At 40.4% G+C, this 18,715-nt stretch overlaps 5 protein-coding genes across 6 annotated transcripts; all 5 read left to right on the top strand.

The window, feature by feature from the left end:
- The first annotated feature begins 5,091 nt into the window (after nt 1-5,091).
- LOC121985601 (remorin 4.1-like) lies at nt 5,092-6,383 on the top strand. The gene is made up of 2 exons (XM_042539162.1): nt 5,092-5,805; nt 5,994-6,383. Exons 1-2 carry the CDS (start codon nt 5,221-5,223, stop codon nt 6,183-6,185), a joined length of 777 nt encoding a protein of 258 aa, XP_042395096.1. The 5' UTR covers nt 5,092-5,220; the 3' UTR covers nt 6,186-6,383.
- Nucleotides 6,384-6,528: 145 nt separating this feature from the next.
- LOC121985600 (inositol-phosphate phosphatase-like) lies at nt 6,529-11,607 on the top strand. Of its 2 annotated transcripts, XM_042539160.1 has the most exons (12): nt 6,529-6,705; nt 6,789-6,850; nt 6,937-6,987; nt 8,136-8,216; nt 8,316-8,419; nt 8,533-8,617; nt 9,338-9,392; nt 9,552-9,595; nt 10,008-10,076; nt 10,157-10,257; nt 10,355-10,411; nt 10,496-11,607. In XM_042539160.1, the coding sequence occupies exons 1-12, from the start codon at nt 6,699-6,701 to the stop codon at nt 10,590-10,592; spliced, it is 813 nt and encodes a 270-aa protein (XP_042395094.1). In that variant the 5' UTR covers nt 6,529-6,698; the 3' UTR covers nt 10,593-11,607. The 2 variants fall into 2 exon arrangements, with proteins under 2 accessions (XP_042395094.1, XP_042395095.1); XM_042539161.1 differs by lacking the exons at nt 9,338-9,392; nt 9,552-9,595.
- LOC121985604 lies at nt 10,751-11,607 on the top strand. The gene is made up of 2 exons (XM_042539164.1): nt 10,751-10,890; nt 10,976-11,607. The coding sequence occupies exons 1-2, from the start codon at nt 10,877-10,879 to the stop codon at nt 11,349-11,351; spliced, it is 390 nt and encodes a 129-aa protein (XP_042395098.1). The 5' UTR covers nt 10,751-10,876; the 3' UTR covers nt 11,352-11,607.
- Nucleotides 11,608-13,983: 2,376 nt separating this feature from the next.
- Nucleotides 13,984-16,616, top strand: LOC121985605 (acyl carrier protein-like). The gene is made up of 3 exons (XM_042539165.1): nt 13,984-14,182; nt 14,278-14,484; nt 16,197-16,616. The coding sequence occupies exons 2-3, from the start codon at nt 14,290-14,292 to the stop codon at nt 16,383-16,385; spliced, it is 384 nt and encodes a 127-aa protein (XP_042395099.1). The 5' UTR covers nt 13,984-14,182; nt 14,278-14,289; the 3' UTR covers nt 16,386-16,616.
- Nucleotides 16,617-17,013: 397 nt separating this feature from the next.
- LOC121985603 (nuclear transcription factor Y subunit B-3-like) lies at nt 17,014-18,199 on the top strand. Its single transcript, XM_042539163.1, has one exon. The coding sequence runs from the start codon at nt 17,420-17,422 to the stop codon at nt 18,080-18,082; it is 663 nt and encodes a 220-aa protein (XP_042395097.1). The 5' UTR covers nt 17,014-17,419; the 3' UTR covers nt 18,083-18,199.
- Nucleotides 18,200-18,715: the final 516 nt, after the last annotated feature.

Raw genomic sequence — 18,715 nt, forward strand, 5'->3', positions numbered from 1 at the left:
CTTGGAATTTGTTGGAGCTTCGAAGCCTTCCATTAGAGCAAACCATTGCTCTATCTCCATCATAAGAAAATTTTCGATTCTTGATTTCCAAGAATCGAAACTCGTAGAAGTGTATGGTGGAGCCACCCTTGTGTCAAATCCAAGCCCATCTTGGAATTGCATCTTGAAGTTGAGCTTGATAAAGTCTTGAACTTGAAAATTTTGCTCCAACTTCTTCACCCTCTAGCTTTTCTTATTTATGCTTGACCCTTCCGGCGATGATTCCGGTGAAGAGCGGTCTTGCTCTGATACCACTTGTTAGGACCAAAAGTAGCTAGAGGGGGGGTGAATAGCTCGTCGCGTTCGCTCGGTGCGCTTCGTTGCTTGGCGTTGCTTGTTTCTTCTTGGATGTGCAGCGGAAAATACAGAAACAAACACAAAACGCTAACACTAGGATTTTACTTGGTATCCACCTCACAAGAGGTGACTAATCCAAGGATCCACACCAACGCACACACCCTCCACTATGAATAACACTCCTTTATGGTAACTACCAAAGGCGGAGAAGCCCTACAACACTCTCAATACAAGAAGAAGAAAGGGAAATACAAGTTAAGCAAAAGCTTACAAGATGTGCAGTAAAAACCCTAACCCTAACTTCTTCCTCTTGCAATAGATCCGCCTCTTGACTTGGAAAGCCTCCAAGAACCTTCAAGAACTGGCGATCACGTGCTTGTAGAGAGCTGTGGAGGAGCTGGAATGAATCTGAGAAGAGCTTGTAAAGGATTGCCGAAGACCACGCTCGCCTGCGGCTTTAAACCCGACGCAACGGTCGGATCCCGATCGATTCGAATGTTCCGAATCGATCGGGGAGGCTTTGGATCGATCCACGGATCGATCCGGCGCTTATCTAGCTGCCGATCGATCCACGGATCGATCCGGACTGCTAGTGAGATCGTCCGATCGACTGATCGATCGAGATCCTCGATCGATCCACGGATCGATCCGTGGTTCGATGGAAAGAATGGATCGATCCACCGATCGATCCACCTGGATCGATCCACGGATCGATCCAAGACTTGGTTTTTGCCCAAAACCAAGTCCCAAACCTCCCTAACCAACATCCGGTCAACCTTGACCGTTGGTACATCATGCCTCGCATCCGTCACCCTTGACTGCTAGGACTCCCTACCAAGTGTCCGTCAATCCCTTTGACCCACTTGACTTTTACTCGTCGTGCAGTATCCGGTCACCCATTGACCTACTTGGACTTTTACTCGTTGCAAGTATCCGGTCACTCCATTGACCTATTTGGACTTCCCACTGTCTGGTCAACCTTGACCCATCTGGACTTCCTTCCTTGCCAAGTATCCAACAATCCTTTGACCTACTTGGACTTCCCAACACCAGATGTCCGATCATCCTTGATCCATCTGGATTTCCTTCCTTGCCTGGCTTCACTCACCAGGACGTTCACCTAGCTTCACTCACTAGGGTTTTCCATCTGCCTAGCTTCACTCACTAGGACTTTCACCTGGCTTCACTCACCAGGACTTTCACCTAGCTTCACTCACTAGGATTTCCTTCTGCCTAGCTTCACTCACTAGGACTTCCTTCTGCCTAGCTTCACTCACTAGGACTTTCACCTGGCTTCACTCACCAGGATTTCCACCTAGCTTCACTCACTAGGATTTCCTTCTGCCTAGCTTCACTCACAAGGACTTCCTAGTCAAGTATCCGGTCAACCTTGACCTACTTGACTCTTCTTCGATCAATATCTTATTGTCAAACATCTAAACCCAAACCAAGACTCAGCTTGGTTAACCAGGTCAACCTTGACCTGAGGGATTTTGCACCAACACAAAGGAGGTGACTAATCCAAGGATCCACACCACGCACGCACCCTCCACTATGAAACACTCCTTTTCGGTAACTACCGAGGGCGGAGAAGCCCTACAAGACTCTCAGTACAAGAAGAAGAAAGGGAAATACAAGTTAAGCAAAAGCTTACAAGATGTGCAGTAAAAACCCTAACCCTAACTTCTTCCTCTTGCAATAGATCCGCCTCTTGACTTGGAAAGCCTCCAAGAACCTTCAAGAACTGGCGATCACGTGCTTGTAGAGAGCTGTGGAGGAGCTGGAATGAATCTGAGAAGAGCTCGTAAAGCAATGCCGAAGACCACGCTCGCCTGCGGCTTTAAACCCGACGCAACGGTCGGATCCCGATCGATTCGAATGCTCCGAATCGATCGGGGAGGCTTTGGATCGATCCACGGATCGATCCGGCCTGCGTTAGAACGCTACCGGATCGATCCACGGATCGATCCGGCGCTTATCGTCGCGAAGATCGCCCGATCGATCGGCCGATCGATCGGGACCTCGATCGATCCACGGATCGATCCGTGGCTCGTCAGAAGAACTGGATCGATCCACCGATCGATCCACATCCTGGATCGATCCATGGATCGATCCGACTGGTTTTTGCCCAAACCAAGTCCCAAACCTCCTAACCAACATCCGTCAACCTTGACTGTTGGTACATCATGCCTCGCATCCGGTCACCCTTGACCTGCTAGGACTCCCACCAAGTGTCCGGTCAATCCTTTGACCCACTTGACTTTTCTCTTCGTGCCAAGTATCCGGCCACTCCATTGACCTACTTGGACTTCCACCGATGTCCGGTCAACCTTGACCCATCTCGACTTCCTTCCTTGCCAAGTATCCAACAATCCTTTGACCTACTGACTCTCCAACACCGGATGTCCGATCATCCTCGATCCATCCGGATTTCCTTCCTGCCAAGTATCCAACAATCCTTCGACCTACTTGACTTCCCAACACCGGATGTCCGATCATCCTCGATCCATCTGGATTTCCTTCCTGCCTGGCTTCACTCACTGGACTTTCACCCAGCTTCACTCACTAGGGTTTTCCATCCGCCTAGCTTCACTCACTAGGACTTTCACCGGCTACTCACCAGGACTTTCACCTAGCTTCACCCACTAGGATTCTTCCCAGCTTCACTCACTAGGACTTCCTTCTGCCTAACTTGCCAGTTAGGACTTCCCAGTCAAGTATCCGGTCAACCTTGACCTACTTGACTCTTCTTCGATCAATATCTTATTGTCAAACATCTAAACCCAAACCAAGACTCAGCTTGGTTAACCAGGTCAACCTTGACCTGAGGGATGTTGCACCAACAGCTATTACTTCGCCGAAGGTACGCATAATACAAATTTGGCAGCCACTTTCTCCACCACTTACCTGACTTGAGCGTCGGAGGGTCGTCGCCGGGAACCCCTCCCGGCTAGACTTTTGTGCAGGATCGCCGGAGCTTCGTTCAACTAGCCGGAAGTTCACTCCAACGATTGGGAGCGTGCCGCGTGCCCAGTGTCCCTTGGTTCAGCGATTCGGACAGGATCAACTATAATACATATGTAGAAGTTATTAGATAATTACTATAATATATTTAAAATTTAAAATATATAAAAGTTATCTAATATTTACTTCCATATATAAAGTTACTATAGTATATAGAAATTAATTGGTAGTTATTATAAGGGAAAGTTTGCATGCAGTAGAAAAAATCTTTCTTTTCACTCCCTAGTCTAATATACTTACCTAATTGCCCCTGATATTTTAAGTATAAAAAGTTTAAAAATGAGTATAAATCCTCTTAAATTCAATATATTAAATTAGAATCTAGTATGTTTTCTATCAAATTGAGTACGATTCTTTTTCCACCTCAATTAGATGGAAAATATACTAAATTTTCTTTAAATGATACTCAATTGGATGAAAAATGTACTAGATTTTTTTCAAATAGTACTGAATTTAGGAGGAATTATATTAAATAGGAAAAAAGTCGTACTCAATTTAATAAAAAATATACTTGATTCTAGTTTAAAATGCTGAATTTAATAGGAATTATACTCATTTTTAGATTATTTATACCTAAAATATATGAAGGACAATTTTAATTAAAAATATACTCGAATATACTAGATTTTCTTTAAATGATACTCAATTGGATAGAAAATATACTAGATTTTCTTTAAATTATACTCATTTTTGGACCTTTTGTACCTAAAAAATCTGAAGGACAATTAGGTCACAATATTTGCAGATTTGAATTTAAGATACACTATTATATCAAATATTATTTATCAATTAAATTAAAATTATTTAAATTTCATCAAAATAATTATAGAAACTATTGTGATACGATAATGTTAAGATATTTCATATTTAAATTTTAAATCTTAAACTCACATTAAATATATTGTAACAGTTAATGATAATTTTAACATATTGCAGCAGTTACCAAATAATTTTTACATGTCTCATAAGTTAACCGATAGTTGTTACATATTCTAAAAATTATCAAGTAATTTTTACAGCAACAATGCATACAGAAATAATTTTGAAATAAAATCATAAGAGACGCCTTTCATTGTTTTTTTAAAAAACGAGATATGCTTTCAATGATTTGTAAAATCTGGGTTATCTTTTTGATTTTTATCCATTTTAAAATAAATATTTATATCTTTATTGAAATAATTTAATTTTTTTTAAAAATAATAATTATTGATAGTAATATAATATTTAGATAGGATATGAATATTTGATTATGAGGGTGAAAATTGAATATTTGATGATATAATAAACGAAAAGGGAGATGAAGTCCCCTGCATGCGGCGCTGTCCCATTCAACCGGACGAGACAGAGCAACGAGACCGACCGACACAGCGCCGGTCAATCCCGACGCGTGGGGCGGGGCGCTGGCTCGGTCGTCAGGCCGCGCGTAGTGGAGGCTCCCGCTGCGTGTCCCGCCCCATGGCCCACGACACTGATCGCCCATTCACCACACTATTCGACGCTGCTCCTCTCTGCGCCCGACACAGCGTCGTTTCCCAGACGAATCACACAGGCAGTGCGCGTCTCGCTCCACGCGCAGAGCAGCGCTGCTTCGCGCGACTCCACGCGTCCCCAGTGGATTTAGTGCGAAGCATATTCTTCCATATTTTGTTTAATAGTTCTCCTTTATTGGTTGGTCCTGCGCACCCATCAATTCCCCACATTTCGTTATGGCACGCATCACCTCATTAACTGTCCCATACCAATGACCGGACAAAACGAGAAGTTTCCCCTCACCTCCCCGCACTATAGTGGTCACACCGCCGGCCACCACCAACACCTTCTTATATCGGCCTCCTCCCCCCGCGGCCTCCTCACCTGGACATGTGGAATGATCGAAGCGTGACAAGAGCAGAGCATGGAGAAGGCGAAGACATCCCCGAGCTGCGCGACATCCACCCACTGACCCCCCGCTCCCTCGCTAGCCGCGGCCGCCGGAGGGACCCCTGGGACGGCGCCGGAAGTCTTTCGGTGAGGACGAACGTCAGCTTGATCGACTCGACTATGACCAGGGAGCTCAGCGCTATGGTCGTCTCCGGCTCCAACGCGCAGCAGAACGGAAGCGGTCATTATGGCAACGAGAGCAACGACAGAGGCGAAGATGTGCTAGGAGAGGAGGTGGCGGAGGTGTCGACGGAGACGAACCCGCTCGCTATCGTACCCACTGATCCCATCGCGTCGCCGGGGCTTACGTCGCCGCCCGGTGCGGGGGACGACGAGGGCGCGGGGGAGGTAGGGTTGCCGCCGGTGCACGTGGTGAGGAGGGAGGAGGTGGAGTCGAAGGTGGCGGCGTGGCAGACGGCGGAGGTGGCCAAGGTCAACAACAGGTACAAACGCGAGGAGGTGATCATCAACGGGTGGGAGAGCGAGCAGGTGGAGAAAGCCACTGCTTGGCTGAAGAGAGTCGAGGTAATTAGTAATCCTAATCAAATCGTAGACTCGCCATGGATTTTGTTTGTTTTTATCTGCGTGCTTAATCACTTGAGATATAACAAATCGAAGGCATCATCAATTCGTATCTGAATCTTCTTCGAGTTCTCAATCAAAATGAATTACTCAATTTCCGTTCTCATGTTCTTGGCGACAATTATGAACAGAGGAAGCTGGAAAAGCAGAGGGCGAGGGCGATGGAGAAGATGCAAAACGACATTGCGAAAGCACAACAGAAGGCGGCGGAGAAGAAGGCGTCGGCGGAGGCGAAGAGGGGGACGAAGGTAGCTAGGGTGTTGGAACTGGCCAACTTCATGAGAGCCGTGGGCAGAGCTCCCTCTAAGCGCTCCTTCTTCTAGTTCCGAGTCCAACAGCTGAATTACTGTCTCCTCTTGGTTGGTGAAGGATCGAAACTTCACATGTACACGCGTAGGTCAACTGGTGTAGTTATGAGCTTGTTTGCAGTGAGGGAGACCAGTGTTGTAATATAATCCCCCATCGATATCTGTTTGTCTGTGTGAGTTAAATAAATTTGTTGCCTTCTAATCTTTGAGAAACTTGGATCAAGCTTCTCAATTCACTGTGCTATCTTGCAACTTTCACACATTTTCAGTCAACATCTGAAGACAAGTGTGAATGATTCCACGTATCGTGCAATTTGTGATGAAACTTGATAAAATGATAATTTAATAATATTGTAAGAGATATTTGTATAATATTTATAAAGTGTGAAAGGTAAAGGTATGTTTACAAAACAGTCAGAGGGTGTAAATGTAAATATGGGCAGGCGTATTACATGGAGCGAGTGACCTGCGCATGTGTGTGTTCCTCGAACGACGGTTGCAGGCGGAGCAAAAGGTTTTGGACCAGCCATGGCCGGTGCGCACTCCAACCCTCCTCCTTTCTTCTCCGATTTAACACTACCGCCTTCACCTCTCGATGTCATCACATCTTCTTCGCAGAAAGTTTCCCGCTCGACGAGTTCCTCGACGTCGCCGTGGACGCCTCTAAAATCGCTGGAGAGGTGCTCGATCCGACGGCCTTATGGACATAGAGCCGATTTTTTATGTGACTTTATGTGTATTCCTCTCTAATCTGAATCCTGATCAGGTCATCCGCGAGGCGTTCTACCAGACGAAACGCCCGGAGCACAAAGGGCAGGTGCCGCTTCCCTTCTCCCTCATTATGAGCCGGAACCCTATCGAATTTATTATGACATTGGATGCTGCAATTGGTAGAAAATTAGCTAATCCGATTTATTGACCTTGGCATATAGTATTTGTGATTTAGAAGAACGGTCTTTTTGATTCTCAATTCTCAGCCCTGATATAAGCAGTATTACTTCAGCTGTGACCCTATGCAAATCCTCCTAAATGATTGTGTCACTCTTGGCGATGGGAACTTGATAGAAAAGTCTCTAGCATCAGTGTATTCTCTATGCTATGTTAATAAAGATATGGTCTTCCTTTGCACCTTTCCGGGCTCAGATCTTAGCTTGGCTAATACATCAAGCTAACATCAAATTTGAATTGTGATGATTGAGAGGGCCTTGCCATATCAAATATTTATACCAGGCGGTGAACATCTTCAAACTTAGACACGTATTTGTAGAATGCATGCTAACCAAAGACACCTGAGTGGATGATTCAACAATTTTCAAAATTCCTTTCGTTATTTGCTCTTTATTGGAGCTTACTAATTTCAGCATCAGAAATTTTCCATCTTGGCTCTTTAATGGAGTTTATTAATTCCAGCATTGGAAATCTAGCGTCTTGCTTCCTCATCACGACCATGCAGGTTTGATGCTCCATCATCTGGTAAGAGTGTAATTTAAGAACCTTCAACAAGAGGAAACCCCAATCCATCCTCAAGTGATGAACACATGGGTCCCTGAGCACCAGAAAATTGCAGACAATAATACTATTGTTTATGTTATGGGCTTGGCTTGAGTTTGTCACAAGCTCCTATTAGCTAGTTTAGACTATTTACTTCTATCAAGTGATTTCTTCTGTTCCCTGCTCTTGTCAGAGTATGTTTGTAGACTCCTGGCCTTGCTTGTTTAAGCCATTTAAGCTAACAAAACTAGTAGGCTTCCTTCACTAATCTTTTTTTCAGAAAAGTAATCCTTAAAAAACAAAAACAAAAAAGAATGATCCTTCTCTCTAATGGAGAATGTCAACTTATATAGATGGTTTAACTTTCTTGGTTTAGACTTGAAATGAAAGATAGGAATAGACTGTTGATTTTATTGGTTCACGAATGAAACAAAATGCATGAAATACAATTAACAAACTAGACAATGTTTGCAGGTGGATTTGGTAACTGAAACTGATAAGGCTTGTGAAGAACTTGTCTTCAACCACCTCAAACACAGTTTCCCTAATCACAGGGTACACATTCTTTGTCCTAATTTCATTTGGCAATCTTTTTTTTCTTCTCCCCATTGAATTCAACCCTTCATTCCACATGCTAACTTTGCCTTTATACAGTTCATTGGTGAAGAAACATCTGCTGCTTTTGGTACCGATGAGCTGACTGCTGAGCCCACATGGATTATTGATCCAATTGATGGCACCACTAATTTTGTCCATGGGTAAAAATGAAGCATCTCATCTTCTGAAAAATCCATCTATAACTATTTGTGATTGAGATAGCATCTGTGTCCCTTTGTTTTAAGTATTGTGCAGTAATTATCAGTATCTGCAGGTTCCCATTTGTTTGCATATCTATTGGCCTTACCATCGAGAAGATTCCTGTTCTCGGTGTTGTTTACAACCCAATAATGGGTGAGGTCAGTATGTCTTTGAGCATAAATTGATCCCCTGAATTGGCAGAAAGAAAGAAAACATTTTTTTTTCTTATTTGCCTGTGGCTTGTATGTTTGTGCCGTATAAACTTAAAAAATGCCATGACTAGATCATGATGCTTGCAAAAGAGATTAATTGCCATCATGACACTTACCAAAGAGATTATTTGTGTTAATGTTCTAAACACTCCACGGGCATAGCCGAGTTGGTGCTTGGGTGATAGATTACCACATGAGAATAGGGATCAAATCCCTAGGGGAACTATTCCTTGAGGAATAAAATCTCTCCCATTTAAAGAGGTCACTCAGTCATTGTGATTTACTTCTTTCATCTCGCTGTGGGGCCGACGGTGAGAGGCACTTTGGGTGATCAAGCCATCTTTTGCCACATGTTTCACTTTGAAAGAGAAGTGGCTATATATTCTTTTTTTGGTTTGTTTGTTTGTTTGCAATAACCCTGTCTGGCTATATCAATTTATAAAATTTAGATGATATCTTGAGGTTAATATGTCAACCTTCACCAAATGTGGTGCAATTTATTTTTCCAATACAACTACTTTTACTATTCTCAAGCCTGCCAGCATGTTGATATCATCATATTCATAAGTTAGATGCATCACGAATTTGCATATTGGTGGCCCCTCCGCGGCATACATATGCAATTGCTACTATAATATTCAGACTTCTTTTATCTAATAAATGCAGCTGTTTACTGGGGTCCTTGGGCAAGGTGCTTTCCTAAATGGAGATCCTATAAAAGGTGATGCATTCTCTTGGCATGAAAACCGAAAAAAAAAACTTCTGAGCATTTCATCAGGAAACCTCTTCTTTGCTTTGATTAACGAATGCCATAACATCAAAATCAATATGCCACGTTCACTATCCTAGTTACTCAGCTAAAGGAACTTAAATTTTACAGCTTCGTCTCAAACTCAACTTATTTCTGCCCTTCTAGTGACAGAGGTGTGCCATGCTTGCTTGTATAATCTTTTTCCTATGGTTTCCATGACTATTACGTTAGACCATTATTTTCATCATTCATGTTTAAATTGTCTATTATTCTCATCCGCAGTTCTATCTTTGAGACAATTTTAATGTGCACTGAGGCTAGCTCCACGTGTCCAATTCTAATTTTGTAAAAGATGTTTGGTTGCTAAATATCTTTCTCAAACATCTATTTCTTGTTAGAATGTTGATATTTGAACTCACGACTAGTATCTGAAACTATGGATATAGATATAATGGGGATTCCCTCTCAAGTAGCTAAACCTCTTAGTATCTGAACTACGTTGAGACCTAGACATAATGTATTAGCCTATTTGTTCAATTTATTCACGTTTTTACTCTCATTGCATTGACAATGCTGGTTGAACAGGATACTACCGAGCGTGATAAACCTTCTGTTGATGCAATAACCAACAGAATCAGTAAGTTGCTTTATAAGGTAATCTTTAATTACTATCCTTGCATTATCACATCTCATACTGGGAGTATTTTGCTGACTTCTTCTGCTTAATGTATCAGGTGAGATCTGTTAGGATGAGTGGTTCCCTTGCATTAGACCTTTGTGGTGTTGCGTGTGGGAGGCTTGATCTATGCTACCATATAGGATTCGGTGGCCCATGGTTATAATTTCAGTTCGTTAATACATTATACTATTACGGTGCTAATTAAAAAAACATCGTATCTAATGTCTAATCAGTTCAATTAATTTGTCCTCAGGGATGTGGCAGCTGCTGCTGTAATTATTGGTGAAGCTGGAGGACTAGTCTTTGACCCGTAAGCAATTCAAGCATTCGTATGGATTTTTATCGGCCAACTTGGTCAGCTTTCTTAGAGTGTCTCCTTTTGTGGATGCATCAGGTCCGGTGGGGATTTGGACATCATGTCTCGCAGAGTGGCAGCGTCAAATGGCCATCTGAAGGATGCTTTGGTCGATGCACTGAAGGGATCCGCGTAGAACTCAAAACTAAATCATGCTACAACTGTTGTTACTGCGTTACCGAAGGTATCTTTTAGTACTCGATCATGTCTAGATACTGAAAGCTTGCATCCCAAATTGAGTAATATCTGCTCTGGAGTTGATCTATTATTCTTAATTTACAATTATATGTGCAATGCATGTGCAATGCATGTGACTGAGGCCTGGGGGTTGAGGGACAAGAAGTGGCTGTGGTCAAATTCTGAACTTCCACTTCTGCCCTCATTTAGTTGCCCAATTAATGGGACAGCCTATGCTGCTTGATGGAAAGAAACAGGTAAGTTCCAGGGGCGATATGGGAACACGATCCCTGATCTGCTCGTAGTTATCCTCAATCCCCCAATCTCGCCTGTGTTCGCCAGTGGTGGCTTCGGATCGATGGTGATCCAGTCGACGGTGGTGGGAGCGATTGTGGCGTACCGGATCCACCTGGGCGTCGCTGCCGCCCTAGCCGCCGCGGCCATCTCGCTCGCAAGCGTCGGCCCCAACTTCGCTACCGTGGCTGGCTTCTTCTGGCCCCTCCTCGTATCCACTGTCGCTTTACTCGGCGCCGTCGCGATCCTACTCCGGATCTCGCCGCTCCCGCGGGAGGCCTACGGGGAGGGCCTTGTCGACTTCGTCGCCGGCTGCGCGGAGGTCTCTCAGCTTGCTGCGAGTGAGAGTTACCACCACGAGGGCGATTCGGAGCCGTGTGATGAAGAGGCGGAGGCGGAGGCGGAGGCGGAGCGCCCCATGTAGCAGCGAGGGAGTCGGAGACGATGAGGCAACCTTTCAGATGCTCCGCAGGAACGGGTTAGTGTGCGTAAGACCGCATACGTTTAGCGATGAGATTGGACGACGTGCGCCTTTACCAGAGGCGGCTGGATCAGAGTCGAGCGTGTGTCATGTAGAGTAATTTAGCAGCGTTGCAGTCTAGGAGTAAATTGTAAAGGCTTCAGTTTTATATTCCTACCGGGCAAAGATTTAACACACTTCAAAGCACTTGATTTTTGAACCCTTTTGTCGATACATTTATTAATGGCGACAAAAAAAATACTCTCGGTTTTTGATTTTTTTCAAAAAAAGATTTTCAATATTTTCCATTAATAAATTTGGTAAATCTATATGATCAGAATCTGGCCAGCTAGAAAATTAATTAAATATTATTAATAATATTTATATTTAATAAATTACTAATTAGCCCTTACTTAAAGTATTACTTATTCTTTTCTTGAAATTATTTAAAATTAGTTGGAAAATTTATTAGGAACTTGAAATCAGTGAGAGAATTTATTGAAAACTGGCCCGCTAGATTTTCCTATAAATATTAATAATTAGTTCTTAATTATACTACTTTTAAATATTATTACTAATATTTATATATAATAAATCAGTAAATTTTGTTTATTAGAAATCATTTAGAGAATTTATTGAAAACGGTTAATGATATTTCCCTATAAAAAATTAATAATTCGTTCTTAATTATATTATTTTTAAATATTATTAATAATATTTATATATAAAAATTACTAATTAGCTCTTAATTAAAATATTAATTATTCTTATCCTGTTAATAACATTTTCCTATAAAAAATTAATAATTAGTTCTTAATTATACTACTTTTAAATATTATTAATAATATTTATATATAATAAATCAGTAAATCTTGTTTATTAGAAATCATTTAGGGAATTTATTGAAAACTATTAATGATATTTCCTTATAAAAAATTAATAATTCGTTCTTAATTATACTATTTTTAAAAATTATTAATAGTATTTATATATAAAAAATAATAATTAGCTCTTAATTAAAGTATTAATTATTCTTATCTTGAAAAACTTAAAATTAGCTGGAAAATTTATTAGGAACTTTAAATCGCTAGAGAATTTATTGAAAGGGTATTGCTAAACGGCCAGAATCTGGCCAGCTAGAATATATGCATGCAAGCATATGCATGGGTATTTTAGTAATTTCATATGGCCACATTAATTATATGCATGTTCATGCATGTATTTTAATTGGGAGATAGGGATTTCTAGCTGGTCAGATTCTGGCCAGCAAGATTTACTCTTATTGAAAATAGTTAATGACATTTCCCTATAAAAAATTAATAATTAATTCTTAATTATACTACTTTTTCAATGATGACTTTAATTAGTTTAGAGTTAAAATTGATATTAAAATTGAAAATCACAACATCAATTCTCTTCTTCTTCTATATCAAAAACTATTCTCTTCTTCTTTTATATCAAAAATTATAATATCGTTTAGAAATGCATGTTATTTTGGAAATATAATTAGTTATTAATATAGAGAGATAATTTGCATGTCTCTTGTAAATACATGTCATTGGAAATATAATTAATCATCAATATCAATATAAAGTGATAATTTTTAAAAATTAAATATTAAAATAAGTGGAAAAGGTATAATTGACCTATAAAATATGATATTACTTACCTACCCTTAATAATAACCTTTAAAATTACTAAAAGGTCTATTCTAGCTGGCCAGATTCTGGCTGTTTAGCACTGTCCTAATAAATTAAACAGTAAATCTTGTTGGTCAGAATCTGGCCAGCTAGAAATCTATATCATCCAATTATGATACATGCATGTGCATGTATATAATTAATATACACATCTGATATTACTAAAATATCTCTGAATATACATGCATGTATATATTTTAGTTGGTCAGATTTTGATCATTTAGCACTACCCTAAATTAAAAAGGACGTCTCTGTGATAATTTAAAAATTAGGACACTGTGCAGGATAATGGTATACCTGGTTAAAAATTTTAAACGGTTAATCAGCTATTTTCGAAATGAATCTTAATTACGGTGTACCGTAAGTAATTTATTTTTGGTGAAAAAATAATTCTAAAAGTGTTGCCCATAATGAATATTTTTTGATTTATATAAGTAATCGTTTCGAATAATTAAATATCTGAATTAAAAAAAATAATACACTGTCCCAGATAATGGTACAATTAAGAAATTTTTTATAAATATTGATTTAAACGGTCCCTTTTCGATTTACGGGTTGGTGAAAATTTTAGGTGAAGTTAAGCAGTTCAGATCCTTTGTTTTCATTTTTCTCTATTCTCATGTTTCATTATGATAGATCAGATTAAATTATAAGATATCATGACATTTTTAAAATTTAATCTGATTCATACGATCGATAATGAGACATGAAGACAAAAAAAAAAAAAAAAAAAAAAAAAAATAATGAAAACAGAATATCTGAACTCGAAGTCAAGTCGGCCCATTTGGGATTAATCTGCGTGTATATATATATATATATATATATATTACAATTCAATTTGACCAGTCAGATACTGACTAGATAAATTTACTGAAAAAAAAATTAGGGCGCTCGTTTTTTTTTTTTATCCCAAAATATGTCTATGATGGTTTGCTTTGCACGCTTAAACCCCCACCGTCGCCCCCAAAATTCGAGCACCTTCCCTTCGCCTCTAGTGTGACGTTGGAACTTCTTTCTACAGCCATCTCCGCACTTCTCCTTCTTCCCTCTCTTCTCGAGCTTGATATCCGCTTCTATTGCCACTTTTTGATCTCGGTTGGTGATCTGATAACGGAATACCGTGATATAAAGAGTCGTTTTTCTTTCTAACCTTGTTTTTAGTGATTTCACGACTAAATTGATTTCTCTAGAGTTTGCTTAAGATGCAATACTTGAGGAATTCGATAGTGAAGCATTTGCGTCTGAGCTGGTCATCACCCGGGCTACCAGAGTTTCTAGCAGCAGGAAGATTACTCGAGGCACCGGAGAGGCTTTTTTGCTCATCGTCAACCTCGGAGGATCTCACAAATCGCGTGCTTGAGGCGGTCAAGAAGTTTGACAGGATCGACGCAAACAAGGTAAATCGTTGCCATACCTAGATATGCGATTTGACATCACCATCATGATGCAATCAAGGATGATTGGATCCCTTTGTTTGATATGCTTTACAATGCTAGTTTTGACTTATCAACGTATTTTGGTTTCAACATGTTAAGCACAAATCACCTCATGACCATGATTTGCAATCGTCAATCCTGGAAATGCTGACCAACTAACCCAATTGGTTGTCATTCTTAATTTTGTTCCTGTCATTGTTTTGCATTGTCAATTTAGTTGACTGTGTAGGTTAACATATACTACAAATCCTACTGCTTGTTGGCTTTGTTTCAGTGGGAGAACTATGATTTTAATATCTTTTCAACTCGTTTTTAGTTGGTCTTCAGTAATGGAAAACTTAGCGTCGATTGTTTTCTCATAGAGCACTGCGACTAGCATGTGATTTATATTTCTATTCTACATATTTTTCTCTTTTGCTTCAGATGGATAAAATGTGATTATTTCTCTCCCTGGCTATTGAAACAGAATCAACTGGCTTGATATTTTGGATTTTCACCAAACATATGTGCTTGCTGAGTGCTTGCATCTGTTTCATCAGTTGTATATGCATATCTCAAGTTCCTAACTCTACAAGTGTGCTTGGTTTCAGAATCTTAGTTTGATCATTGATGTCTTTAGTTATTTTAATTTTGTTATCATTTCCTGGCCTTTTGACATTAATTTAGGAATCACGTTACCACAAAACATAATAATGTATTGTCCACAAAAATGAGGATAATATTACATTCCATCTAGCTTTGGAATGCTTTTTTTTAAGATAAAATTTTCCTCTCGTGTATTATATGGATACAAAAGATGTTATAACATAATATAGCTCTATGATTAAACTCACCAACGTTTCTTTCTAGCTGGATAAAAAGTGTTAGACCTGACAGCCAGTGGAAAATAATATTAAAAAAACCTTATTAGTTTGATTTTAATTATGTCTAGTGATATAATCATACATGGAGTTCCATAACAGGAGAATATCCATGCAGCAAAAATCTAAATAGTTGAGACTTACTATTTGTTTTATATCATCGTAGCTTATTTTCTTTTAGCATCATCCTCATTTTTTCCTATTTACTCTCTCTTCATAACTCTGCAGATTCATTGCAACCTGCTTCACATCCACTGAAAACCCCTTTATGTGTTTTTCTTTATTATCTAGCACATTGAAAGCCATACTTTCAAGTTTTGACACTTTGACACATTTACTTTTTAACCCAATGGTTCCATAATCACACAAGACTATGGAAGCCTCTTTGCTTTTCTCTTATGGATGGTAGCATTGACTTGTAGTTTACACTTCACTACCTTTAGTATGATTAAAGTAAAATCAAACTACTGAAGAGAAAGTTGGTGTGCATGAGATTATTGGTTTGTAATTGATATTTCTCTACCTATATCATGGATAAAGCAGAATGGCATTATTGAAGAGGGATGACGTATATACTTTCACCACGATAAAGGTAGCGAAATATGAATTAGGTGTTTACCAAATGATGCCCTATTAATAGATAGTGAATTCACAGTCAATTATATTAGGCGTTTACCAAATGGCATCCTATTACTTAGATGTGGGGGAAAAAAATCCACCATTTGAAAATACTCAGCATGAAGGTGTGTGCCGATAAATTGCCCAAATAGTACTTCAATGCATATGGTTAATTAACATAGGAAATCTTTGCAGGTGACAGAAAAGGCTGACTTCAGAAAGGACCTTAATCTAGACAGCTTGGACAGGGTTGAGCTGGTTATGGCCATTGAGCAGGAGTTCTCCATTGAAATTCCTGATGAGAAGGCAGATAAACTTGCTTGCTGTGCCGATGTGGTCAAATACATATCTGAAACTACGCAAGTGGAGAAAGACAATTCCTAAGAGGCGACCACTCTTACTCTACAGTGCTGGAAAACATTTTTGAGCTGACATGGCTGCATCTTTGACCATCACTTCTGTTTTATTGTTTCTGAAATAAAATGTAACTTTGCTTCCTTTGGAACACTGCCCCTGAGGTCTTGTCGCTACTTTAAAATGCTTTGAATTTTGCTTTTAGAGCATTCATGTTGTTCCATTTGTCTTTCTTGTAGTACAAATGTTCTGTTCTTCCTACCTTTGATCTCCTTGTGACCGAAAATGGATGATAATTTCCCAATTGATGAATACATTAGGGAGTACACGCACAAGAGTTTTACAAGATTTAGTATCTGTAAGGATGGAAGGATTGAAAACTCTGGGTGTGAATTATAATTATTGAAACCGAGGAATAAAAACGAAATTCTGGTAAAATCTGGGGGCGAACTCAAAATTTCCCCGGCTAAATGTTGAATTTTCGATAAGCTCAACCGGCAGTTGTGGCCCCCTTCTAAGCCAACGGCCGAGATAAAGGATGACGCAATCCTTCGGACGGTCGATGCGATTCAGCACGGACCATTCTTATCGACAAACAAACGGCCATCCTTCGGACACGTGTCCATTCCGATGCGATAACAGGATCAAAGATCCAACGAACGCGGTATCGCCTTACACTTCTTTTTCTCCATTCTCCGGCGGGTGTTTCCATCGAATCCCCTGGAGAGCTCGACGAGGGTTTCTAGGGTTCTTCCGGCGGCGCTCAACTCGCTCTCGTTGTCGGCTTGCTGTTCTTTACCCTCTAACTGCGCTCGTATTTCCTCCGCCTCGATTAAGCGGATTCTGACGGAGATTGCGGCGTTTGCGTCAATTCGATTCTGTTGATCGTGATTTATCAGCGAGAAAAAGGGGCAAAGTTTCATCCCTATTTCGGTCCCTGATTCTTGGTATAACGTGGAATCAGGACTCGCGTCTTTGAATCAAGGAGCCATCTCGGTGGATTTCAAAGAGATATCTTGAGTGGTTTTGTGGGTTAAAAAGTTGCGATTTTTGGTGGGTTTCCCATGGCGGATTCGGATAACGAATCCGGCGGGCACAACCAAGGCCACTCGGGAGCAGGAGCGGTAGGGGAGCTATCGTCGCCGAAGGAGCAGGATCGCTTCTTCCTGCCCATCGCCAACGTCAGCCGCATCATGAAGAAGGCGCTCCCGGCGAACGCCAAGATCTCCAAGGACGCCAAGGAGACTGTGCAGGAGTGCGTGTCGGAGTTCATCAGCTTCATCACGGGGGAGGCCTCCGACAAGTGCCAGCGCGAGAAGCGAAAGACCATAAACGGCGACGACCTCCTCTGGGCCATGACCACCCTCGGCTTCGAGGAGTACGTCGAGCCTCTCAAGGTCTACCTGCAGCGTTTCCGCGAAACGGAGGGCGAGAAGGGAGGCGGTGGTCCATCGTCGTCCTCGTCGACGCCGCACCAGCAGATGGACTCCGTCGCCGCCTCTATGGGTATCGGGACCAATATGCCCGGCTACGCTGCCGGCGCGCCTGCCATGTACGGTGGCGGAATGACGATGATGATGGGGCAGCAGATGTACGCCCCGCAGTCCTCATCCTCGCCGTACCATCTTCCCCAGATGACCATGTCGGAAAAGAACAGCACGGCGAGCGGTGGCGGCTTCGACGGCGCCGGTTTGAACTCCTCCTCCTCCAAGCCGGGATATAAATAGCTGGTTCTAATACGTAGGAGCATCAGATTGTTTACTTGTGAAACCAATCGGATGGATTTGGCTGGTGCAGTCTCTTGTTTCTCAGGAAGTTGAAAATATGCATTTTTTTCGAAGAAACTGCTTTTCTTCCCCCTTCTCAGCTTGTTTGGAATTAAAATTTCAGAATATTATTAAAAAGATTTCCTAATTTAGTTATTGCGTTGAGGTTGTAATTAATAAATATATTTTACTATTATTATATTACTCTTCTATTAAAAATCTTCTCTTTTTATTAATTAATTTGGATGAAATTTAAAATATATTTATGTTAATGTCTTTTTTTTTTATTTACATAAAAAATAATTTCAACATTTATTAGTAACTCCACGAGTGAAATAATCAGTCCAACGGATCATATCCACAAAGAAAAAGTATTTTGTTTTAGTTCGACTAAATTTAGCATTAAAGGATAATGTCCAACTTAGAGTTGTCAATTATATTTAGAGTTTGAAATTTAACTACAGTATATTATTATGAATTTTTCTCATTATTAATTTTCTTTGATTGATTTATATAAAAAAATATAATTTTTTTTAGTCACATATTTTAGAGTTTTTTTTACTGACAAGTATAATATTAAATTAAAATAATTTT

Source organism: Zingiber officinale, chromosome 5B (genome assembly GCF_018446385.1).
Source record: "Zingiber officinale cultivar Zhangliang chromosome 5B, Zo_v1.1, whole genome shotgun sequence".
NCBI classification, from domain to species: Eukaryota; Viridiplantae; Streptophyta; class Magnoliopsida; order Zingiberales; family Zingiberaceae; genus Zingiber; species Zingiber officinale.

Bases quoted from the DNA above. Each gene is read 5' to 3' on its own strand.
- LOC121985601 (XM_042539162.1), top strand. From the start codon at position 5,221: ATGTGGAATGATCGAAGCGTGACAAGAGCAGAGCATGGAGAAGGCGAA. The intron at 5,806-5,993 runs GTAATTAGTAAT...AATTATGAACAG, and splicing joins CTTGGCTGAAGAGAGTCGAG to AGGAAGCTGGAAAAGCAGAG.
- LOC121985600 (XM_042539160.1), top strand. The intron at 10,258-10,354 runs GTTATAATTTCA...ATTTGTCCTCAG, and splicing joins ATAGGATTCGGTGGCCCATG to GGATGTGGCAGCTGCTGCTG. The intron at 10,412-10,495 runs GTAAGCAATTCA...TGGATGCATCAG, and splicing joins GGAGGACTAGTCTTTGACCC to GTCCGGTGGGGATTTGGACA.
- LOC121985605 (XM_042539165.1), top strand. From the start codon at position 14,290: ATGCAATACTTGAGGAATTCGATAGTGAAGCATTTGCGTCTGAGCTGG. The intron at 14,485-16,196 runs GTAAATCGTTGC...AAATCTTTGCAG, and splicing joins ACAGGATCGACGCAAACAAG to GTGACAGAAAAGGCTGACTT.
- LOC121985603 (XM_042539163.1), top strand. From the start codon at position 17,420: ATGGCGGATTCGGATAACGAATCCGGCGGGCACAACCAAGGCCACTCG.